Source organism: Haemorhous mexicanus, chromosome 3, assembly GCF_027477595.1.
Source record: "Haemorhous mexicanus isolate bHaeMex1 chromosome 3, bHaeMex1.pri, whole genome shotgun sequence".
NCBI classification, from domain to species: Eukaryota; Metazoa; Chordata; class Aves; order Passeriformes; family Fringillidae; genus Haemorhous; species Haemorhous mexicanus.
The window spans coordinates 8,027,112-8,051,949 of record NC_082343.1 but is presented as its reverse complement, the minus strand read 5'-3'; the positions used below and the strand labels follow the sequence as shown (position 1 = coordinate 8,051,949).

The 24,838-nt window shown below is 42.9% G+C and overlaps 2 protein-coding genes and 1 long non-coding RNA gene across 6 annotated transcripts in view; 2 read left to right on the top strand and 1 right to left on the bottom strand.

Moving 5' to 3' along the window:
* The window catches only part of TMEM63A (transmembrane protein 63A), a 30,985-nt gene extending 27,882 nt beyond the window's left edge, over positions 1-3,103 (top strand). For all 4 annotated transcript variants that reach the window (XM_059840692.1, XM_059840691.1, XM_059840693.1 and 1 more), the window contains exons 22-24: positions 101-216; positions 1,159-1,221; positions 1,991-3,103. In XM_059840692.1, the coding sequence (XP_059696675.1) occupies positions 101-216; positions 1,159-1,221; positions 1,991-2,161 (350 nt within the window). In that variant the 3' untranslated portion in view covers positions 2,162-3,103. The remainder of the gene's footprint in view (positions 1-100; positions 217-1,158; positions 1,222-1,990) is intronic.
* An 8,239-nt stretch (positions 3,104-11,342) lies between these two features.
* EPHX1 (epoxide hydrolase 1) lies at positions 11,343-24,429 on the bottom strand. The gene is made up of 8 exons (XM_059840695.1): positions 24,250-24,429; positions 22,674-22,854; positions 20,310-20,537; positions 18,826-18,955; positions 17,562-17,776; positions 15,377-15,485; positions 13,845-13,970; positions 11,343-12,380 (listed from the first exon to the last, which is right to left on the bottom strand). Exons 1-8 carry the CDS (start codon positions 24,427-24,429, stop codon positions 12,155-12,157), a joined length of 1,395 nt encoding a protein of 464 aa, XP_059696678.1. The 3' UTR covers positions 11,343-12,154.
* LOC132324516 (uncharacterized) lies at positions 15,991-24,434 on the top strand. The gene is made up of 4 exons (XR_009485659.1): positions 15,991-16,666; positions 17,568-17,718; positions 21,463-21,639; positions 24,315-24,434. It is a non-coding gene; the product is annotated as an uncharacterized LOC132324516 (long non-coding RNA).
* The last annotated feature ends 404 nt before the right edge of the window (positions 24,435-24,838 follow it).

Below are 24,838 nucleotides of genomic sequence, written 5' to 3'. Positions count from 1 at the left end.
GGCTTCTGAAAATGAGGGGGATAAATAAAGGCTTCTTTTGATTTTTTTTTAAATTTTTCTGCTATGTGTTTTTATATTGTATTCTTGGATATTTTTCTAGGTTTTAAAGCACCTACAACAATGTTTACCTTGCTGGTTGTCAACATCACTATTGTTATTTGCTTGGCTTACACTTGTTTTGGCTGTTTCAAGTACCTGAGCCCACTGAATTATAGGGTAAGTGATGGATACCTGATTTTTCAGCACCTACCTGTGTGCTTGATGGAGCACCAGCTATTCCTGGTGGGTTGTCTCTTCCTTCCTGCTGGCAGTGTCTGTTCATGGGAAGATGGCTGAAGAGAGCCTGTAGTACAGGTAGGCTGCTTGGCAGAGTGGAAAGTCTGTGTCTGCAGGAAGTGAATTTGAGAGAAAAAAGCAGTATGGAAGAAGTATCCTGGGCTGCATCCCCAGCAGTGTGGCCAGCAGGTTGAGGGAGGGGATTCTGCCCCTCTGCTCTGGAGAGACCCCACCTGCAGGGCTGCATCCAGCTCTGGGGTTCCAGCACAAGGAAGGACATGGACCTCTTGGAGCAAATCCAGACAATACAACCAAGATTATCAGAGGGATGGAGCACCTCTGCTATGAGGCCAGGCTGAGAGAATTGGGGGTGTTCAGCCTGGGCTGACCTAATTGCAACCTTCCAAAAAAAGGCTTCCCTTCCAGGCAGCCCACAAAAAAAAGGTGGAGAGAGACTTTTTACAAGAGTATCTAGTGAGAGGACAAGGGGGAATGGCTTTAAACTGACAATAGGTTTAGATTAGGTAGTAGTAAGAAATTCTTTGCTGTGATGTTGCTGAGGCACTAGCACAGGTTGCTCAGTGATGTTGTGGATGCCCATCCCTGAAAGTGTTCAAGGCCAGGCTGAATGGAACTTGGAGCAACCTGGCCTAGTAGAAGGTGTCCCTGCCCATGGCAGGGGTTTGGAACTCAGTGATCTCTAAGGTCCCTTCTAAGCCAAACCTTTCTATGATTCTGTGTAGAAGGACTGGTGAAGAGAGTGCCAGAACTGCACTGAGATCTGTCTGTGCAAGTTTTGGGTGCTCATGATCTGTGTGTATTGTTTTCACCCACCAGTTTGATGTTGTCTCTCTCTCCTTCTCTACCTATTGCTGGTTACAGATTGAAGACACACAAGGTGAAAGAGGAAAAGACACAGATGTACCAACAGTCCCAACATCTTCAGTAAGAAGCTAAGAGTTACTACTATTCCCTTACTTTTCCTAGAAAAACCTAATTTCTCACCCTGCTTACCAAAGAGCTTGTGTAGCACATATTATTCTGCATGGATTGTGGGATTTCCCCATGTGCATGTGAGACCAGAGAGTTCTGCAGCTGGGCTCCTTGATGGTCCCAGGTGGTGTTCCAAAAGTGCCTTTGGCTGCTGTTTTAGGAGTAGCTGAGACACACTGCTTCCAGCAGCTCCGTGTGCTGTGTTCTGTGCCCTGCCCCAGACAGAGCCTCACATCTGGACAGCTGCCAAATGCAGCCAATTCCCACTGCTGTGATTCTGAATGTTGTGACACGTAGCAGGTCTTGCTTGACGTGTCACTGAGAAGGATGTAGGACTGAGGTAGGAGGAAAGGCCTTGGTGCCACAGTCAAGAGGTGCAGGGGAGTGTTGCACCAGGAAGCCTCCAGCAGGGTGCAAAAGGCCTGAGGTGTTAAAGTGAAGAATGGGGAAAGGATGAAGAGAAGAGTGACAAGGGGAAAATTCTCCTGGATAGGAGAAGCTTTTGGCCCTCTGTTTCCTTGCTTGTTGTTAAACTGTTATTTCCTGACTTTGACCTTTTCTAGCATGTCTGTCTGTAAAGCAGCAACACCTTGAGATTGAAGGAGACTTTGTGCCATAAATGTGTGCAGATGTTCAGTGTCTTGCAGGACTGCCTCCAGGTATCCCATCTCAAAGCACTGTGCTTTGAGAGACCACTAAGAGCCCTCACTTGTGATTTCAGATGTACGTCCCGCAGGTTCTGCGTCCCCATGCCACCGAAAGGACCGTGCTGGCCCCCGCGGAGCAGCAGTCCTACGGCACTATGGACAACACTTGTTCCCAGGCAGAAGGAATCAGAAGCTACACCGCAGGACCTGCAGGGGGGGAGCAGGCATCGGGAGCTTCTCTCTGAGCTCTGTTGTGAGCACGAACACAAGGTGGAGCACTTGGCCCAGGTTTAGCAGAACTAATTCCCTGCCTCCTCCTCCGAAGTATTCGGCGTTATTTATGTATTCCTGCCTGCAGAAAAGGTACAGAAATAATTAATTGTGTGGTCTGCAGCTGTGCTGGGAGATTAAAAAGCAGATGCCTTGGGACTGATTGTTTTCCAGGCTGTCTACACACGTTGTGAAACAAATAAGTTGAACGTGGAGATGCTGATCCTCAGGGACTTCACTTCTGCTAGCTCATCACTTGCCTTATGAAGATAACTTATGCTGCATCTAGATAACTGGTCACCAAAGCCAATGCAGCTATTAGAGCTGTCATTTATTTTTTCAAAATAATTCTTCCCTTTTTAAAAACCCCCAACATTTATTATTTATAAACCTCTTGGGATGTGTTAAATCCTGAGACAATGCCACTTTTGATGAAAATGCTGTTTGTGTGGGTGCTGAGAATGGTGTGTGGGAGTCTCTCCTCTATTCACCCAAAGTAGTCAGCATAGTTTTGATCATGTTACTTTTTTTTTTTCCTTGAAAGAGATGAGGGAATAACTGTGCACTTGGGTACTAAAAGTACCAAAGCAAAAAGACTGGTGTAAAGAAGGGAGTGATTTATCTGATACTGTTTTTATATATTTTTGGAGGGCATTTAGGTTCTTCGTTTCTGTTCACTATTTTTAAGGGCCTTCCACAACGAAAGCTCACCTGCCAACAATAAAGGATGTAAACATTTTATCTCTTTTAGTCTTGGGTTAAAATGACAGATCTCTGGGTTTTCTCTATAGTGCCAATTATGAGTTGTAAGATACTAAGTTTTTAAATTATGTAGTAGGTGCTAATCTATTCTGAAGTGCAATGTCTCAAAGTGTAACTAATAATCATGGAGCAATAAAACACTGAGTTTAGAAAGATTTCAGGCTGTCTTGATTTATTTATTCTTTTCTCTGTGTGTTGAAACAGTCCTTTTGCTGGCTGCCTCACAGCATGGTCATGAACTCTTCATAACAGCACTGTCACAAGCCTTAGGATGACAGTATGTCCCATGAGGAATTTGAATACTTTTGGATTTCTCTAGGGGATGAATCTTGGTGACCTATGGGTAGAAGCTTTTGGCCCTCTGTTTCCTTGCTTGTTGTTAAACTGTTATTTCCTGATTTTGACCTTTTCTAGCATGTCTGTCTGTAAAGCAGCAACATCTTGAGCTCGAAGGAGATTTTATGCCATAAATGTGTGCAGATGTTCAGTGTCTTGCAGGACTGACTCCAGCTTCCCAAGAACAGCACTCAGGCAAGTGCTGAGCATGAGACCTGGCTGCTGCAAGAAGGATCCTGTGGAGCTCTGAGCCCTCTGATTACAAACCCATCCTGTTAGCTGAAGATGCAACTCCTGGTTCTTAAAAGGCAGGTGAGGAGCCTTGGCTAGTGAGGGGGGCATGAATTTGTCAGACTATTTTATACTCTCACTTCAGTGTGCAGTTTAGTCAGGGGTTTGTGCATGTGTGTTTGTGCATTTTGATTTTTAGCAATCATGGCATTATGAGGTGGTGTGTACCTTGTGCACACACTGCCATTCCAGGTTGGAATCAAGAAGGGAAAAAACCCAACAGACTCCAATTTTTTACTCATCTGTGAGTCTCTCACACAGATGTGAGGTCACAGGGAGGAGGCAGCTTGTTGTGTTGATTAGATCAGAAGCCTGTGATTGTTCTGACTTGTTTCTAGCTGAACTACCCCATCTCATCCAGGTGTCTGCAGCAGCAGTGGATGCTTATGTGTGTGCTTATTGAAGAATCAAATAAATCATTCAGCTCCCACACTTGACCTGTTTACTGTGCTGCTGCTGTGGGGGTTTTATGCTCTGTGATATAACTCAATTTTTTGAACAGATGACTTTTGATACTCACTGTGAGGTTGTATGTGTCATATTGAGGACAAAAACTCCTTTAATGATTTGATTTCCTTTTTGTGCCTGGGAGGTTGCTGAACCTTGGTGGTGACACTCCTTGTGGCTGGCACTGGTTCAGCACAGGCAGGGCCATCTCTCCTGTGAACTTGAATGAACCCACCTCCACTCATGCTAAGGTGCTTCAGATATAGAATATGGAAAACCCCTGAGGTAATGAAAAGTTACAGCTTGCTAAAAAGTCATTGTTGGCATATGAGGAACCAGTTCATGTGTCAAGGGTTCTATCTTGTTATCACAGGGGTAAAACAGTGCTCCTCCCAAGAGAAATCTATACCCGGAGCCTCACTTCATTGTATTCCAAAGAGATGTAAAAAGCAAGAGCCCCAAACACTGCAAAAACGTGTCCATGTAGAGGAGGTGTTGATCAGAGGTTTGTGCCAAGCTGAAGGACTACAGAGCCTGAGAAGAAGAGAGGAAAGAAAACAGTCCCTACTCTAGGACTTCAGTTTCTTAGCTGCTTTGTTTTTCTGGTGCTCTTTCCCTTCTCTGCTGTCTGTCACTGACAGAACAGGAAAAAGTGATCCCTAAAAGATTCCTATCTTCTTCTGCAGGTTTTACAACACAGCATTATTCATAGTGAAAACTGCAGAAGTATTTGAAACATTTGAAAATTGCAGTAGTATTTTCTGATGGGGAAATCACCTGCTTATTTAACTTTTTGTGTAGCAGCCATTCCTGTTTGCCACTGTGCTCTGTTGCAGTTAAACTCATAGAAATGTCTGTGGTATTAGGACAGGCCCCAGTTGGAGAAAAGGCTGGGGTCACCTATTAGTAAATTATCACAAGAGCTGTGTACAGCAACACACAAATTATAGGCTGGTTTAGCATCTTTGCTGTGTTGTGCTTGCTTCACTATTATCTTTTGGGTCCCTCTCTGAGAGCTAGAAGTAATTAGGAAACTGCCCTGGCTCTGCTTCATTCCTTCATGCTGGTGGATATCTGCAAGGGAATATAATTAGATCAGCAGGAGAAACTCCTTGCATTCCTGACTGAGCCTTAGAGAAAAGCTGAGGGATGGAAGCCTCAACAAATGTGGATATTGGCTGCACTGTATTTGAAATTCGTATTTAAAGCCATGGCACATTCTTTACTGTTCTTTTTATAAACCTTTTGGCAGGCAGCCTAAGCAAATGGCCCAGCTGGAGTTGCTGACTGTGGCTCCCAGAAGCTCCCATATTTGTTGGGATCCAGCTCCTGCTGCTTGCCTCGCATTGCTCAGTTGGAGCAGCGCCTCCCCCACGCTGAGGCCGAGTCCTTCCCGACATTCCAGCAGTGCTCCCGGGAGCAGGAATCCCGGGCAAGCTGACACTCTCCCTCCACAGGAGGAATCCTGGACAAGCTGACACTCTCCCTCCACAGGAGGAATCCTGGACAAGCTGACACTCTCCCTCCACAGGAGGAATCCTGGACAAGCTGACACTCTCCCTCCACAGGAGGAATCCTGGACAAGCTGACACTCTCCCTCCACAGGAGGAATCCTGGACAAGCTGACACTCTCCCTCCACAGGAGGAATCCTGGACAAGCTGACACTCTCCCTTCACAGGAGGAAGCCCCAGAGCATGGTCTGTGATGGGATTCTCTGTGCCACAGCTGACAGGGCAGCCTCTGACACTTTGAAGAATGGAGCTCATTTGATACTGTACCACAGGGTACACTTCTGCAAAGACTTCAGGGCAGATGAATTTCTTCCAGAGTGAGGAAAATTCTACACGGTTTGCTGAGGCTCAGAAGCCTTGGCTTGCTTGGATACACAGAGCTCTGTGCCAGGATTCTGTGTGCCAGGCCCATCTGGCTCACCTCCAGCCCTCTTACAACACATCCTCAACACCCAAATCATTGCAATTTCTCATTTGCATGAGGTGCACACGTTTGTGCTTTGTTTTCCTCTGGGCCTTTCCCATATCCTGAGCCAAAAGCAGATCTTTGTGCTGGCTAAGTTTCCAAGTGCTCCAGCGTAGCAGTAGGCCATGTTCTTTCTGTCTTTTTACAGAAGTCCAGTTCCCAGCTCTGCTTGCCCACACATGCTGGCAGCACAACTGAAGCTTTCTTGTGTCTGTTCTACAGATAATCTGGTTAGGAGTGGTTTGGAAGCCTTTTGCTTTTGGAAGCTTTCTCTTCAAGAAGAGAAGGCTTCAAGTCTGCTGCTTCTTCATCCCAGAAGCAGCAGACCATAGAGTTTTCACCTGGCTTTTAGCAAAAGTGAGGTGAGAGGCAGAAGACTGTGGGAGAAGGGAGCTTTATCCCAAGTCTATTGACTACAAAGAAAAGACACCCTTTATTGTCTCAAAACTGCAACAATATAAGGAAATGCAAACTTTTAATTCCAAATTATGGTCAGGGTCAAGTGTCTTATCTGAAAGTGGTCTTGCAAATTCCTTCTCTGTCACATCCAGACAAGACTTCTTGAAGGCTTCTGCTTGTCACCTGTCTGTAACAGCTGCAAGTGCCTGTTCCAGATATTTCAGAAGTACAGGAGTTGTTTTTTTCTTTCTGAGGACAGCTGTCTGAAGGATAAAAACAGAAAGGAAACAACTAAAAGTGGAGAGACTGAAGATTGTTCCATTATAATGGAACATTCTTCCCTATAATTTTTTGGTTCTTGGGTGAAGTCCTGGCATTTGCTCTGCATCCCACATCCTGTTGGTTAGAAGGGAGCATCTCAGCTGCAGCCAATACAACTTCAAGTGGAAATAGGTGGGGCTGTAAATAGCCAAGAGGAGAGAGGGAAATTTTTATATCTGCTCCCAGACTCAGTGGTTAACTAAGTGCTGGTTAATAATTAATGAAAGCACTCTTCTCAAAAGTGATGTTGAAGACAGAATTCTAGAAGTCCAATGTATGGTATGTCATAAGATGCTCTTAAATAAAACAGGAGCCAGATTTTGTTGCTGTCTCATCATTGCTGCTCTGTGGTTGTGAACCTCCCAAAAGGGTGAAAGTTTGTGATAGAAATTAGGGGCTGGTTTTGAAAGGTACCTGTGTGTTGTGCTTCTTAGATGTTCATTGAATTTTTTTTTTTTTAAATTTGCACTACAGGAGGAAGATTGAGAGCTGAGGAAATTTAAGAGATATGTATTTTTGTACACAGCTGGCCTTCCTTCTGTATGAAAATCTTTCATGCATTTGGTGCTGCTTTATGCTTGGATTTTCAGACTGATTGGCTTTTTTATAGCCTGCTCTCCTGAAATGTAAAGCACTAAGTTGCTTCTTTCAAGTGAAGATGTTCCATGTCAAAACTTATTTGGAATTCTAAATGGGTTTTTTCCCCCTAAGGCAAATTATCAGTATTTTTCCCCTCCATCTACAGAGACAGAGAAATAAAACCAGCAGCTCTCCCCACAGATGAAACTGGAAAAAACAAGTGTTTTAAAGAATTGCTAAGTACCATAATTTGGTTGCAGGCATTGAAATTCTTTATGATAGGATTCTAGATTTAGAGAATGAAGTAGGGCTTTCTTGTTCTTTTATATTTTAAATGTGTAACTTCAAAAATGTTCATGAAATAGGAAAAATTAATTCCCTTTTGAGATGGGGAATCAGAATCTGCTGGGAAGAAAAGAGCAAAAATTGAGAAATAAATCAATTGAGCACCTTTAAGAGGAATCATTTAAGCTATTTATCTTAAAAAAGAAAAAGAGTGGGTAAATTAGGAGAATGACATCATCAGGGTTCTTCTGCCCAGTTTGTGTGAGATATTGCTTAAACCCTCTTTGCCACTGGTTTCTCTGAAATATTAAGAATTGCCTTCTGATTACTGTAAAAAGCTTTATGAGCCACAAAAGACTTAGGGTGATTAAAAAAACTTGCACTGAGACAAAAATGCAGGGCTGGGCCTTAGCTCCCTGAAGGCTGTACAAGAATTCCTAGAACTCATGAGGTACAAATGTGTTTGTACACAAAATAACCCAACATTGCAGGCTTGTCTGAAAAAGAGCTGAAGAACTCTTGGTTCCTTGGGGGCTTGACTGGAGTTTGTCCCTTAGTGTTTCTGCTCACCTCTTCCTTGTGCTGCACTCCCTCTGATCAGTTTGTGGTTTGAACTACTGCTGCAAAGGATTATCTTTCATGTAAGCAGGGGTGATGAAACTCATTTTCATCAATTTCCATCTCTTTTATTGTTCATCACATCCTCAAAACTGCAGACATTCAGTTATTAAACAGAGGGAGGGCACCATCATCCTCAGCATCTTTCAACCCAGTCAGGAAGGGATTTGGAAGCCTGAGCTTTGGAGCACACCTAGCCAGGGGAAGGAGCTGTCACCACCCAGCACAGGTCTGTTTATAAATATCTGCTCTCCAGAAGACAGCTGACAATTGTAATGGGGCTAATTCTTCTAGCAGCACTGGCATAACACCATCAGGGCTGTCTGGCACTGCACAGGGTATTTCTTCCATGAAAGAAAACTAATCCTGAGCAAGACAGTTTTAGTGTGACTTATGTTCCTTGAAGTGCTATTACAGCAAGTAAAACAAGAAGCATCATTTCTCAGTGGTTTAAAATAAGCTACACTGAAATCAATATGGATTTATTCCATGTCTCTTTCCACAGCACCAGGAGGAGCTTTCCACTGCTCTTGCAGACAAAAATGTGTCTTCATTTAGTGCATATTATGTATTGCACTTGCTGTAAAACAGAATTGTGCATTTGATTGACTGCCTTTGACTTCAGTCCTGGCCCTGAGCAATTGCAGCTGACTCAGTGGTGATGACTGCTACCCTTCATGGATCTAGAGCTAGCTCTGATGCTAGGCTGAACACATCCTATTTTCCATCAAATGATGGTTTCACTTCCTTTTTCTTATGAAAGTGTGATTTCTATTCCTATTTTTTTCCATTCAGGATCTGAGTAATGCCTGACACTTTTGCTTAATGTATATGAAGTCCTGTCTTGTTGTGTAAGATGTCCAAAGGCTGCATGTGCTGACTTGGATTTTTCAGGACATTATGGTTTGCAGTTTAAAAATCAGAAGTCAAATTTGGTTGTAGTGGGAGTTTGTTTATCTGGAGCTGTGTGAGAAGATTATGACCTTACTTGTATTTTTCCATACCAGAAGCAGACACTTTTCAAAGCACTTCAGCTGGGGAGGAAGAGTACAAGTTGTTTATTTTCAGTGGCATCTCCATGGTTCCAAACCCCTTATCAAGACTCTTAATGACCTTTGACTAGATAATTAAAAAGCAGGGTTTAGGTCAGCTGCTTCTGGTTTCAGCGTGGGATAAATGCATGTTTTGGAGCAATTTAATGTGGCAGAGCTTTTAGGACAGCACTTTCTTTGAGCAGAGACTTTGGGGCAACTTTGGGCCAGAAACTGGAGCTTCATTAAGAAGTGGCCCTGGAGCAAAACATAATGTGTTTAGTATCAAAGTGTCACCATATTCTGTGTTATGATGAAGGCTGTAGCTACTCTTTCAGAGCCTTATTCCCAAGAAACAGCTCAGCCAGCCCAAGAGCATCACACTTAGCCTTTTTAGAGAAAATTCCCTGGCTGAATAGCAGGTTCTCAGCTGGGTAACATAAATAAGAACAATTGTAACAGAGCAGGGACTCCTTTTGTACTGCTTGTTGTTATTGCAATAGTCTGATATGCAGCTACTTGCTAACAGAAATGTTAAAACTTAAATGTTAAAACTGTTAAATTATTTCTGGTTATCTGTACCAAATAATTGCCTGTAGCCAGTACAAGAGAGTATCAGAAGTGAATCTGGATTCACTCAAGGTGCTTGTCAAATCCAGATTTCAGGCTCCTGGGGGAGTTGCTCCCTACAGGATGAGATGCAGATGCTACCACAGGCTCACAGTTCATTAGTGTTAAACCTTGCACTAGAGGTGGTGAGATTTGCTGTGTTTTGCTAAAACCAGAGGGTTATTTTGAAAAGGGAAGAGGAACTGAGGGCAGGTTTTACAACTACTGTATAGGTAATTTCATGCTTTTTCACTTTGTCATAGCATTTCACTGCATTTTTATCTAACTGTAAGTAAGTATGTGATGAGTAACAGCTGCTGATAGCTGTGGGCTTAAGGTTTGAAAAGTGTGACATCAAAATTCAGAACAAACTCTGCTATATATCAGGTATTTAATTATAATTTTTAAGCTCCTAAAATCTAGACCTTTTAGGTCCAGATTTGTCTCTCTTTCAGACAGTAGCTTATCAAACCCTGAAGAAAATTGCCTGGTGTACAGAGCAAGGCAGGACAGACTTGTGCAGGAGGGTGTGCAGGGTGTAGCAGCTGTTCTTGTCAGAGGTGAGCCAATTCCTCCTGAATAAGGATCTCTCTTTCACCATGCTGCTCCTGAAACAAGTTTGGGGAGGTTCTTCTCCATGGAGAGTCCATTTCAAAGGAAATGATTCTGTGTTTTCTTCCAGAGTGTTCAAAACAGACTGGCCTGCATCACACACCATTTTACAAATGTGAAGACAAGTTTTGACTGAATGAAAACATTTCCAAGTAATCATGGAATTAGTGCTCACTGCTGTTCTGGAAGCAAGGAGCAGTCTTAACTGAAGAACAGCTTGAGGATCAAATCTAGCAGGGAGACCTGAGAGCTCCTCTGCCTCTCTCTACCAGCACCCAGGTGCAGCAGGCAGGGGAAAGGGAGCAAGAGGTCTTATCTCTGCTCAGAAAACTGATCCAGGCTGGTCCACAGCCCATCTGCCCTGATGCTTTTCTGTCAGGGTTGGTGGTGGTGGCTCTCAGCACTAGGATTTGAATGTGCCTGGCAGGAGAGCCCATTGCCCCTGTGAAACAAGCTGTGTGGTATGCTTGAGTCCAAAGCCTTGTGGGATGGAGCATGGATCTGCTGAGCTTCTGATCTTAGCTTCCATTTCAATTACTATTGTGAAATAATACTAATCCATGCAAGTGTTATTGAGAGATTGTATTTCCCTGTGCTTTCAGAAGTAGAGAAGGACATCAGAAGTGACTGGAGAACAAAATCACACTGAAATCAGTCATCTGGAGATGGTTTAAGACCTGTTTGAAGCTCAGCTGCACACACTAGGGACAGGAGCTGGTAAAGCCATACAGCCCTTCAATTTTCTTTGAGCACTTTGCCTTCAAGCTGACCTCTGTGACAGATGGAGTACAGAACTGATAGGTTCTGAGCTGATGATTCTCCTAGCTGGTACCAAGCAAAATCTCAGTTGTTAAAAGAATTAAAATAACCACACAGGAGTTATTAAAATTTTTAATTCACTTTTCTTTTAATTTTGAATTAATAATATTTTTATTCTTTAGCAAGAGGTATTTATAACACCCTGCCAAAGCAGAGCAAAGCCACAGTGTGTTGAGCCTACCTAGGGCTATGATTTAAGAGTACAAATTCAGTACAGAGATAGCTGGGGCTGCAATTACTCCTACCCAGCCCCACCTCCTGGGCTGAGCTACAGGCACCTGTGTCTTTCAGCTGCTCCTCACATATCCCAGGAGCCTGGCACAGGACAGTCCAGCTTCTTTACAGCCAGGAAGCTGCTTTAGAGCCCATGTTTGAAGAGAAAGGCAGCCAGCAGAAGGCAGTTTAAAGATACTGTAGCTCATCAATGCTGACTGATTGATTGATGCACTCATGCAAGTTAGGTCCTGCCAGGCTGCTCCCTACTCTTTATGTTAGGAACTTCATACTCACAGCAACTCAAATTTTACTGGTGCCATGAAAAAAAAAAAGCCTTTCATAACAATTTTACTGTTACTAGGTACTTTGGTAGCTGTGAGGTCTATTTTTTAATCTCAAAGCAAGAGTCAAAAATACTACAGAACGTATTTCAGAAGATACTCAAGCACTCTTCATGCTACTTTCTTAGCTTAACTGAACAAAAAAAAAAAAAAAAGCCAGCCCAAAATCTGTTGGTCCCCATGGCAGTATACACTGTAATTTTCTTTCTGTCCTTGCTCACATCTGGTCAACAATAAAATCTAATTACATGGATTACAGCAGATTTAGTAAGCCCTGTACATGTGCTAAGCTAAAAGTAATTACCCTGCTGTTTCTTAGGGAAGTTATTCCCCTTTCTTTTTCCAGAGTTGCTCTTTCTCTACTTTGTCAACAAACTGCAGAATATCTTTAGCAAGAAGTTCAGGTTCCTCCAAAGCTGCGAAGTGGCCGCCCCGAGGCATGAAGTGGAAGGAGACAATGTTGGTGTATTTCTTCTTGGCCCAAGCCTGGGGTATGTGCAGGATTTCATTGGGGAAGGCAGCAATGCCAGTGGGTACCTGTACTGTGAGCCTGAGAGAGGAGAGAGAATCACTGTAATCTTCCAAACACTTAAATCTGCAGCAAATCAAAAGTCCCAAGGAAATGTTCCTGAACAGTTGGGCACACTCTTGTTAGGCATTAAAAATTGGACTTCTAGATCCTAAAACTGAAGACAGCACTATAATTCCTGAAGGAAAAAACCTCTCTTTTATTTTTGCATACAGTGATTTAAGGAAATTTTGCAGGGGATCCAGGGCATGAGGCTCAGAAGCATGGAAAGGGAGAGGAGAGCCCTAGGAGGTGGTGGGCAGCAAATTTCCTCTTGCTGCACACAGGGCTCAAATTGATGGGCAAGCACACAATTTGATAAGAGCTGGAGAGAGATTTACAGAGAAGATAACCACTCAAATATGCTAAGCCTGGCAGGACAACTGGAGGGTAGGCAGGAGAATAGTTACTTAATAAGGGGGGAGAAGAGAGGAATACTGGTAATCTAGACTAGTTCAGAAGCAACATTTCTATATGTGGAGCAATACCTTGTAAAATGGCTTTTCCTTTAAACTGGCACAAATGCACACTACAAAACATTCTTCACATTAGGAAGCAGCTGGATTTGAGGGGTGTGAATGATCTGTGCTGGTTCTAAGAGGCACATTTTCTAGGTTTGAATATCCCATACACATAAGCTGCATTGTCAGAAGTGACAGACTTTAAAATGTGGATAGAAAAAGTGCTGGGCACGTAGGCACTGGAAGGCTGAGGTCAGAACTTTGCACAAGACTCTGAGACTCTGTCCTCCAGGCACTTAGAAGCTTACACAGCTCATCCAATGCAGGCAGAACCAGAGCAAGATACTGCCCACAGCATAGCCACAACAGCTTCAGGAACTGAGTCAGCTTCCTAGGAGCATAATTCACAGCTAAATGAATAGCATGGCACTAAGCTGTGGGTGCAAATACCTCAGGGCAGGTTTAAGCCTTCACTTATACTCAGGCTGACACAAGTACATGCAACCAAGCTGCTGCCTGAAGAGTCTGAGCAGCAGCAGGCACAGTCTCACTGACTTCTCAAGATGCAGTGTGTCAGCAGGCTGAAGTGGCTTCCAAAGGAAGGACATAAGCCTTTTGCACAAACAGGCAAAGTTTTTCCAGGAACATACTAAAACTACAACCAACTAAACTAAACAAAACTGACTGTGTGACTCAGTCACAGACTGATTAGTAACTGAAATAAAATCGGGAACTACATGGCTACACCATGAATGGGAGGCCCTCAAGCAGTGCCTCCAGTCAGGTCTCCTCACTGAGTGCTCAGGATTCCTGCCTAAGCACCGTGTTTTGCAAGCACAGCACAGTACATCAGCTACCTGGTCTGTCTTGCAGAGGAATACTGTGAGAGAGCAGTGGTTTTCCTCAGCATGCAGGAATCTATAAGGCATGCAACTATAAAATTAAAATCAGGGCAAAATATTTAAAGAGAGGAAGCCACACTTACTTTTCATGTTTCTGTGTGCCTATCCCCTTCTGCAGGTTTTCTTTGTAGAAACGCATGGAGGAGACGATGCAGCCTGACACCCAGTAGATCATGATATTGGTGAGCAGGTCATCCAGGCTGAACTTCCTGAAAAGGCAAGCTTAATTAGACACTGCTTAATTAGAACTGAAAGCTGATTTGCATCACTTCAGCAGGGGCTTGACTTTGATTTGGTTGTAAGGGAAAAAAAAATTATAGGAAATAAATAGTGGTTAAGTGTGGAGAGGTGAAGTTATTACTCCCCCTCTGTCTGCCAGTGACCAATTAAGGATGCTAAAAGCTTTCAGACACAAACTGGGAAGTCACATTTTAACTCCTACATGGAGGGCAGATTCTGTGGCAGTCATTTTTTCTGGAAAAATCCCTTTGCCCAGGATCCTTCTCCTGGGAAGCTGAGAAGCCTCAGAGAAAAAGGAAAACAATTCTTCCCTCATTTGCTTCTCCTGTGTTTTGCTGCTTTGGAATGTGGTTGGAGACTGTTTATCCAACAGGAGATTGTTTCATTGGTTTCACTTAATGTTTTGACTTAATGACCAATCAGGACCAAGCTGTTTCAAGGCTCTGGAAAGAGTCACGAATTTTTCTTTAATATATTTTTAGCCTACTGTCTGTGTCCTTTTAGTATTCTTTAGTATAGTTTAGTTTAGTATTCTTTAATATATTCTAGCATCATAAAATAATAAATTAGCCTTCTAAGAACATGGAGTCAAATTCATAATTTCCTCCCTTCATCTGGGAACCCCAGATACAAGAGATATAAAACAAATATAAGATATAAAGCAAATACAAGAGATTCCAACAAGCACCTTAGGCTCCAGCATGGTTGTCTCTCCTGTCCACAGACTGGGAGGGTGGGAGCAGAACAGCACATGCAGCAGCTTGTGCCATTTATTAATGATAATCTGAAATGCTGCTGTGAGTCCTCACACACCAACATGTGCTGTAAACAGTGCATATTTAATATAAAGTTATTAGCTATATGCAGGGCAAACATTCCATGCAAATCTGCTTTCCATAGCATGCCCCCTCTCTCCATTCCTGCCAGGTAGCTCTCAAAGGGGATTTCAGCTCTGGTTTCTGTTGCACACTAAACATAATCCTTTATCAGCAAATGGTAGGTAGATGAAGCTGTAACAATTTATCCAAAGCCAATCCACAGGGAGTTAATTGTTCATATTACAATGAATCATGGGTTGCCAGCATCTTAATGTGGGTTAAACTTTTGGATTTTGTGTCCTAATGAGATTCTTCCCCATAAGTCAGTTTTTAATATCCAGGAGTTGCAGGGTGTATTTCTTTTCTAAGAGATGGAAGTGGGAAGGGAATCCATCAGCCTCCATGACCTGTTTGCCTCTCTGTGTGGTGGAGTGCAGCACCAGCTGTGGTCACTCCAGGCTCCCTGAGGTGTGAGGTGACCACTTCAGACAAACCTCTTCAGCTGTGACTCTGGGCTTAGTCACCTCATGCAAAATGGCAGGGGAGAAAGGGCTTACCTCTCTAGTCCTCCATCCTCTAGATTCTGGAATTCCATATCTGTCCATGAAGAAAACTTCTCCAAGATGTATGCAGCCAGTCCCACAGGAGAGTCATTCAAACCACAACCTGTAAAGGAGGAGGAAAATTTACCTGTAACTGATATCCAACTGCAGAACTCGGAGTGTTAGAGAAGCTGCCTGTTATCATATAGGGGATGTAACCTTACAAAGCTGTTCCATCAGCTGCTCTCTTAAATAAATCAAATAGTACAATGAGTTGGAGACATTTAATGCCAAATCATAATCTGAAAGTGTCTGGAAATGAGCAGGCTCCACATTAGCTCACACTGAACATTTTTTGAACTGATGGAACAGTATTGGATTTCTGCTGGCTTTTCTTTTTTTCTGGTGAGCTAATAAGATTAAGCTCTATGTGCCAAGGAGGGTTTGCTTCCATTAATCTGGAAGTTGTCATGTATTAAACAGCATTGCAGAGCCAAACCCCACATGCCTACACATGACCAGGAGGATTTGCAGCATTATCTAACAGCAAAAACATTTTAAGGATTATTAGAAAGTCATTAAGGAACAGCAAGGCTCTGCTAAATGGTCCATCTTCTGAATTAGCAATAGCAAACTGCCTTCATGTAGAACAAGCCTTCAGATAGATTTTATAGTTTGCTTTTCTTGGACAGAAGGAACACACCTGCACTTGGAACTTTGCTCACACATCCTAGTGCTGTGAAATACAGGACTGTAAACTGTCCCAGCTTCTCAGTAAAACATGAGAAAAAGCTGTTCCCAAGGAACAGCAACTTCCTTGGGAACAGCTTTGAAGTTGAAGTTGGGAATTAGGTGGAATTTGAAGTTCCACCCTTTCAACCCAGCCTTCCAGGAAGGTGCCCAACACTGCAGCTGGCACAAGTTCACCAGTAACTGCTATTTGAACATGACAGTGGGATTTCAGTTATTAAGCAACTACTATTGCTAACTGAAATAGCAAGTGTTTGAAAAAGTTCTGTTGAGCACTTTGCAGATGTGCTGGACATGACAAGTCTGTTCTCAGCTACTCACTGTGAGTAGAGTGCATCTGTTTACATAGAGAAAAACTGACATTGACCCTCAGAGCACTTGGAATGTAGGCATTCCTGCCAGAAATTTCTTCAGAGTGTTTTTCCCCCTTTAGGAACCTGCCACTGCCCTGATCCTCTCTTCTTTGTCCTTAGGAGAACTGCAGAAATGCTCCAGCCCCCAAAGCATGAACTGGCTGCTGGTTCCCAGTCTGCTCTGACAGACCACACATGACAGGTAAGGACAAGAATCAGCCAGAATTCTGATTGAGAAGGAGCATGGCTCAGGCATCTTTCAGATACCAGCTCCCCTCTCTTTCCTAAAGCACAAAAGCCTGGCAATTTTTAGAACCCAAAACTTAACAGAAGCAAAATCTTTTTAAATCCATACAATTATCCTTTTGCCTACACATTTTAAGAACATACCTGCCTCTGTAGGTAAGCTTATGGAAAACCATTAAGAAAAATTTCCCTTAGCTATATTTTTAATAAAATCCATCAGTGAATTGCTGATGCACCAAACTAAAATGTAGTCAGTACTCTTGACTCAGTTGTCCAATTCAGTCACAAAAGATGTTTTTAAAATAGAAACACTTAATACTCAGATACTTTAAGCAGTTAAACCATCTGAGTGACTAGCTCATGTAGAAAGAACATTCACAGCTACAATTTTTTTTTCCTTGAAAGTCTGCAGGTGATTCAGAACAATGAGTGAAAGTGAAATTTGATTTTACTTCTCAAGTATTACTTATCACTATAATAAATAAGCTACATTGTGTGCTGAGACAGCTAAAAGCTTTTTGTAGTTTACATTACTTGAATGTGATCTATTCTCTGAGAAGAAATTATTTTTTGCTCTCAGCAGAGCTGCATTTGAAATGGAATTACAGTCCCCAGTGATAGCAGAAGTGGAAAAATATTAAACAATCTATTTTATTTATGAAAACTGGAAAATGAGGTCAGTGGCACTTGGAGCATGCGCAGTGTGGATGTGCAGATACACTGCAAAATCCCCCTATTTTCTACATATTTTAAGCAGTACATTTTGTATCTATGAAAGTACAACTAAAGTGAAGAGACTTAGGCATCCCGAGCTCAAAAAAAGGTTGTGGGGTATTTTTTGTTTGTTTTACCAACAGTATCTGGCTTTGTAGTCTGTATGTGAGCATAGCCAGACTCAGACAAGATCTTGTAGAGCCATTTCTTCAAGAAGGGGAACATCCTCCTGACATCTTCATCCTGGAATCCAAAGAGCCCTGGGAAGTACCGGCCCAGCAGGATGGAGAGCAGGTGAGACAGCCCCAGCTTCGTAACCAAGACCATGTTTAAATGGAGACCTTTCACATGGCTAAAGGAAAAAAAAAAACCCACAAGTTACCAAAAAGTTAACAAAAGTTCAAAGTTGGTGTATTTAGAATCATAGAATATCCTGAGTTGGAAGGGACCCACAAGGATCATCAAAGTCCAGCTCCTGGCCCTTCACAGGGCAGCCCCAAAAATCACTCCATGTGCCTAAGATTGTTGCCCAAATGCTTCTTGAACTCTGCCAGGCTTGGTGCTGTGGCCTGTGACATTTAAAATGTTATTAACAGGAATGGACATACTTGAATTCTAACCTGTTAATTACATCATGACCTCAGCTGCCCTTTGTAGTGACTTTTCACACAAAAATGGCAAGTCAAGGGGACAACTGTCAGTAATCAGCACACACTCCAGGGCACTAAGCCACAAATCCTCCTTTTTTTTTCTTTACAAGCAGCTGTTCCACTCCAGACCTCAGTGAGGCCACTACCAAACTGCTGCACAACTGTTTGAAAGAAAACACATTGAATATAAATTAAAGTTATGTAATTTTGGATCTTTACTTAACACTGAGCACCAAAGGGAGAAACTACGTATTGTATTTGTAGGGTGCTCCAATGAAGGGAGGAATTATGCATCTGACTCCATGATCTCAGAAGGGTAGTTTATTATTTTATGATAATATATTATATTAAAGAATACTAAACTAAACTATACTAAAGAATACAGAAAGGATACTTACAGAAGGCTAAAAAGATAATAATGCAAACTGGTGACTCTTTCCAGAGACCCGACACAGCTTGGCCCCCATTGGCCAATGAAAACTACTCACAGCAGAATCCAATGGAACCTGTGGGTAAACAATCCCCAACCACATTCCACATGAGCACAACACAGGGGAAGAAAATGAGAGAAGAAATTGTTTTCCTTTTTCTCTGAGGCTTCTCAGCTTCCCAGGAGAAAAATCCTGGGTGAAGGGATTTTTCAGAGAATGTGAACGTCACACCTACACAGCGAGGACTTGGGCAGGAGCTCCCAAGTGCACAGGAAATAACTATTCACAGAGTAGAAGAGCTGCACCAAGGGGGTACTCACCTGGGTGCTATCTGGGCCAGGTTGGTGCAGATGAGCCAGCCAGCATCACCTCCCTGGGCGTAGAACTCATTGAATCCCAGTCTGAGCATCAATTCATAAAAAACAGAAGCAGCACTCACGGAATTGAAGCCTGCATTTAAAGGAAAGAAGACTTTTGTTGCATTAATTCCACCCACACTTCTGACCCTGCAGCACTGGTTCTCCGCATCAAGGCAATGTTCCAGCTCCTCAAAAGCTACAAGTCCCTTCCTCCTTGCCTGACTGCATGCAAGCCCTTGCTCAGCATCCAAGCACAGACAGCAAGCAGAAACCAAGGAGGACAAACTCCAGCCTTTGTTGCAGACCTCTCCACTGCTCTGAATGCTGACCACAAAAATTGTGGATTTTTTTAATAAAATCCATCAGTGAATTGCTGATGCACCAAACTAAAAGGTAGTCAGTACTCTTGACTCAGTTGTCCAATTCAGTCACAAAAGATGTTTTTAAAATAGAAACACTTAATACTCAGATACTAAAGCAGATACTTAAAGCCAGGGAAGCAGAGAAAAGCAATCCAAACTGTCACTGTCACATTTTCTGAAAAATCCCTTCTCCAGGATTTTTTCTCCTGGGAAACTGAGAAGCCTCAGAGAAAATGAAAACAATAATTATCTGATTGCTTCTCCTGTGTTTTACTGCTTTGGAATGTGGTTGGAGGTTGTTTATCCAAGATGTGAATTGTTTTTACTTAATGACCAATCACAGTCAGGCTGTGTGGCTCTGGAAGGAGTCATGAGTTTTTCTTTAGTATCTTGTTAAGCTTTCTGTGAGTATCCTTTCTCTGTTCTTTAGTATAGTATATAATATAATATAATATAATACAATATAATATAATATAATACAATACAATACAATATAATATAATATAAGCCTTCTAAGAACACGGAGTCAGATTCTCAATTCCTCCTTCGTCCTGGGGACCCAGCAAATACCACACCCAACTTTCTCCACATCTGCACATGAATTAAACAGTAAACTCAGTGTCACTTTAAACACTACCTTGCCTCAATTTGCTGCAGTTTGTGTTTGTATAACTCAGAGCACAAGCTGAGCAAGGAGATATGTGGCTGCAATCTGCCATGTGGACACATGAACTGCTTTGTTTCAACTCTTCCTTCTCACCTACCTGTACAATGCTGTCGAATATGGATGCAAAACACCAAAAAGGAACAGTAATAAATTAAATTTACCCTGCCTGCTCACTCACAGATAATTCATGGATGCAATTACAACTCTTGAGTTGTAACTTCATTGCTCCAGGAACTAGCCAGTGATGCCACCTGAAGTCACCCCCTTATGTCCCTCATCCCACACAACACACAAGATCTCTGTTTCCTCACTGGGAAAACAAGAAGTGTGGAACAGGAGTTGCTGTTCTGCTAACAGAGGCTGCCCCACTGTGAGACTGGGCTTGTGGGGGTTCAATTTCTTCTGCTGTGTCATACCTTGCTTGTGGGGTGCTTCTGAGAAACCATAACCAGGGATAGATGGGCAAATGACTTCAAAGATGTGCTCATCCCCCAGGCCGTGGCTCGCAGGATCCGTCAGGAGAGGGATGATTTTGTAAAACTCGTAGAATGAGCCAGGCCAACCATGAACCATTAACAGTGGCTTTGCAGCCTGGCCTTCAGGCAGATGAGGAGGCTTTACATGAACAAAATGGATATCAATGCCTGTAAAAATAAAATCATTAATTAGCACACCCAAATTTACCGTGACACTGAAACTAATCACAGAACAGATTAGGAATTAAGCTTTTTTCCAGTCCCTTTTTTTGGTGCACCTCTCTGTAAACATTTATCCAAGGACCTTAAGGTACTTTATAATGGGCAATTAAGCATCGCAGCAGCCAAATGAGGTTGGCTATTTCTGTTTTAAAATAAATTGGCAAATTAAGACATAGGAGTGAACCAATCTACCAACGGTAACACAGTGACTCACCCAACTTACAGGCAGAGGAGACAATTACATCATTTAGTCCAAGTGCCCTTAAATTTTACCCAAATGTCCCTACATGGCACAGGATAGGCTTCAGCCAGCCAGAGATTTTTCTTCCTGAAAGGCCTGCAATTGCAGCTTGAAGGCACCACGAGATAGGGAATCCATCACAAGGTGCAGCTGTTTGTCTGGGGGCATGAATCACTTTCCTCATTTTGTGCATGCCTTACTTTCCATTTGAATATGTCTGGCTTCTGTGCCCAGCCACTGACTCTAAATGCTGCACAAAAGGAATCTTAAAAGCCTTCACTAAATATTCTCTGTCTGTGGAAGCCTCCTGTAATCAGGTCACACATCTTAACTGCTGATAAACCAATCATGCCAAATTAAGGATTTTATGCCTCACTAAATGAGTTAAAGTGTTCATTTTTGTAGTTCTTTCCTACCCTTTGTCCAAAGCTTTCAGTATTTCTTTAAGTGAATAAACCAAACCAGGAACCTCTGTTCTAGTGCCAGTCTCCAGTTTGATCAGTAAAAGGTAAAATCAGCAGTGTGGTTTCCATTTTGACTCTTCCCAGCAGGAAAGCTTCACACAGCATTGCACTACCTGCTTCAGGTGAGCTACTCTTCCTCAAACTAACTCAGAGCTTTGTTTTCCAGGAAACAGGAATTTGTTCCCTGAATTCCTCATTTCTTGATGTCTTTAAGCTTGTTTTACTCACATCAACTCCAGTTCACCAGCAATCCCATCGTCTTTCACTGCCTTGAGATTTCCCCATCCTTGACACCTCTGTGAATCTCTGCACTCTCTGAAAAGCTTTCAAGTGATGACAGAAGGTAGGAATTTGATCCACAGCATGTTTGACCTTGTCTTTTCATATCTGCTCTCCGTAATCTTTCCCAACACTGAAATTTCCTTTCCCCTTGCTATACATAGTGCATTGTCCTTAGCTGCTCCTCCCTTTCTTGTCCCAGACGGTGCTTTTTTCTTCTTTTTCAAGGAAAGACTTTCTGGTTTTATCTTTTTCAGCACTGACCATCATTTAAATAGGTGCTTTAAGCTCTAACCACTATGTAGCACCATTTATTGTCCCAAATCCATTTAAAGTACCATGGCAAACTGTACCTTTTGAAATAACACACAAATATGGGTGCAAGCAAAAACAGAACAAAATACCCTGTTAAGGGTAAATTTTGCCATCATGGGAGACAACTGCCTGCTGTGCTCTACACCTACAACTGGACCCAAGAACCACCCTAAATCAGGCATTTTAAAAAGCCCAGCCTGACCAAGCTCCAGCACCAGCAGACCTTGGCTGAATGAACTCTTTGGAAAGAATGAAGGAAGAGAAATCATTCCCTCACAGCTGGCAGCACATCAACCCCAGGGGAGAGGCATTGTGCACTCCCAAGCCTGGGAATGCTTGAAAAGGTGCAGCAGAGCACATCTGCCCTGCCAGGCTGAGGAGGGCTGCCAGGCTGATGGCTTCACTGTGACAGCAGCAGCTGGGCAGCTTCACAGAGCACGAGGAGACATCTGTGGCAGTTTTTGCATGGCTGCATGCAAGGCAGGGAACATGTGTACAGCTTAAGATCCTCTTCTGCTTCCAAACACTCGTGCTTGGCTCCTGCTAACACCAGCTGACAGGCTGCTCATGCACAGGGAATTCCATTTGTCATTCCTTGTCCTGAAGGCTTCAGTTACAACCCCAAGGAGTTCCCTGCTCCTTCAGCAGTGATGCCAAGGATCCAGACCATGGCAGCCAGGGAGGGAAGGCCCTGTGACACAACCAGAGCCTTCTTCCCACCAAACTCCCTTGCAGACAAATTTATCTATTGCTGGTTATGTTTTAAGGGAAAAAACAGCACACCTTGAATCTTTGTTTTGAATTGTGGGTACTTGTTGAGGACTTCAACCTGTTTCTTCCAATTGAACTGGTTTTTCCAGTAGGACACAACCTTCCTGAGGTGCACAGCATTTGTTCCATAATGGAAGCAGCTGTTCTCCAATGGCTCAGTGAATCGAGCCTGGTCCAGTCTCCTAAATAAATCCTACAGGGAAAGAGAGAGAAGAGACTTTAAAAGCCCTTTTATCTGCTGTCTTGGGCTGTGTGTGGTTTCTAGTTATCCCACGTGAAACGAGAACAATGGAAATAGCATCTCTAATTAGACAACTGTGCCTTTTGTTGATGCTCCATCAGCTGTTCCAGTTCTTTTTCCTCCTGCAGGTGGCCTCCTTCCCCTTCCATTCCCAGCTGTTCTCAGCCTTTGTTCTGCAGGGCTGCCTAACCTGGCTGCCAGGCTGAGAACCACGGAGGGCAAGCTGCTCTGCTGGCACCGCTGGGGCTGCAAGGGGTAACACTTGCTGCCTTTCCTGGGTACTTTCCTCACAGTCACTGCTTGGATCTGGCCCAAATCTTTTGCTTTCCTTCCCAAACTCAGGGATGGGAGGTCTTTCATCAGGAAACATTCAGAAGGATTTTGCACAGACAGAAAGTTGGTGAAACCAGACTGAAATTTAAGTTTGCCAATCAGTCACCTTCCCACTGCACTTCAGGGGATGCTGGTGGCACTGCAAGATCACTCCAAAATCACTCAGCAGGGGAGGACAGCCAAGAGCCCCTTCCTACTGCAAACAGAACCACAGAGCAGCTGAAAGGCAGGTCTGGAAATCTAATCCTGCTCAATCACTTTAAAGTTAGAAATTATCCATCTTAGTGTCTGCAGTGTAAGGGGAAAGCAGAATGGAGAGCAATGTCCTTTGATATTACTAAGAAGGGTAAGCAAAGTGTTAAAGACCCCAGGCCTTGCTGAGAAATTAGGAATCTATTATAAATTAATAATGTGAGCAATCCCATGAGTATTGTTTGAACCATGACTCCACAAAGATCTATGAAATTGTTCAATCCCTGCCTTAAACACACACAATCAAAATCTTTCTATGCAACAAATTCTGCAACGTATGTGTTTACTGTAATTACCACAGTAATTTAGTGTTGACCAAAGTAGACTATTAATTACAGAAGAATCAGCATCCAACACAGCTGCAAACATAAAGCAGTCAAGAAAATGAGGTATTTGTAATTGCTTTGGAAAGAAAGGGGGGGAAAACAAGACATTGTTCTTATTCTGGTCTACACAAACTGAGGGAAATGCACAAACAGAAAAACAGAGTTGAGTAATCTGTAATATGATTTTTATGTTTATCAGGCTTTGCAGAGTAGGTTTATTTACCAGCAATCATGCAAGAGCCAGCTGAGAACAAAATTATACAGTGAGATCTGCCTATTCATACCTATCTTCTGAAGTACTGAAAAATCCCTTCCCCCAAGACCTGGACATCACTGGCACTCTGTTGGTTCAATTTAAAAATTACTTCCAAACATTCTACATCATTTGGCCATTTCTTCCTTCCCTTCCCTTCCCCCAGCACAGAGATTTGCTTACACTCAGCTCTTCCTCTGCAGTCTCCACCTTAAATGGCCTAATACTGGAGTCTTCTTTGGTCACAGGCTTTTGTCCCCTGCCCCACCACCCATCTTTGAAGGGCAGTGTCTCTTCATTCTTCTTGGAAAAGAAGAAGTAGATGAGGAGTGTCCCCAGGACCAGGAACACCTCGAGCAGCATAATGCCTGCAAGAGAAGAACAGAACTCTGGTGAGCCCAGCTCAGAGAGACACACACCCTTGGTGAAGGCTTTTCTCTTTTTGGACAGGATTCCAGCTGCAGGATGTTCTGGCACTCACAGGATATCAATCCTTCTGTGAAATTTCTGAAACAGAATGTTTCAACCTGCCCAAATGAGGAAGAATTGTTTTAAATAAAAGACACATGATAAAAACAGAGCTCCAAGTAAGTTAAAGGGATAATGTGGCAATTAGTCATTATAATGTAAATATGACATAAATATAACATAATAATTACAATCATACAATTCACATTTAATGCCTTCTCTTCCTCTAAAGTTCTAGATTCCCCACAAATCCTAGGGCAGAGCATCTCTTCAGCAAGGCTTGCATGTCCACTGCTGCAGATTG

What these genes read in the sequence shown, in the direction of transcription:
- EPHX1 (XM_059840695.1), bottom strand. Translation starts at nt 24,429, where the DNA reads ATGCTGCTCGAGGTGTTCCTGGTCCTGGGGACACTCCTCATCTACTTC. An exon ending in GAGGATGGAGGACTAGAGAG is followed by an intron (nt 13,971 to 15,376) that starts GTAAGCCCTTTC and finishes TTGCCTTTTCAG; the next exon opens with GAAGTTCAGCCTGGATGACC. An exon ending in GGCACACAGAAACATGAAAA is followed by an intron (nt 12,381 to 13,844) that starts GTAAGTGTGGCT and finishes CTCCTCTCTCAG; the next exon opens with GCTCACAGTACAGGTACCCA.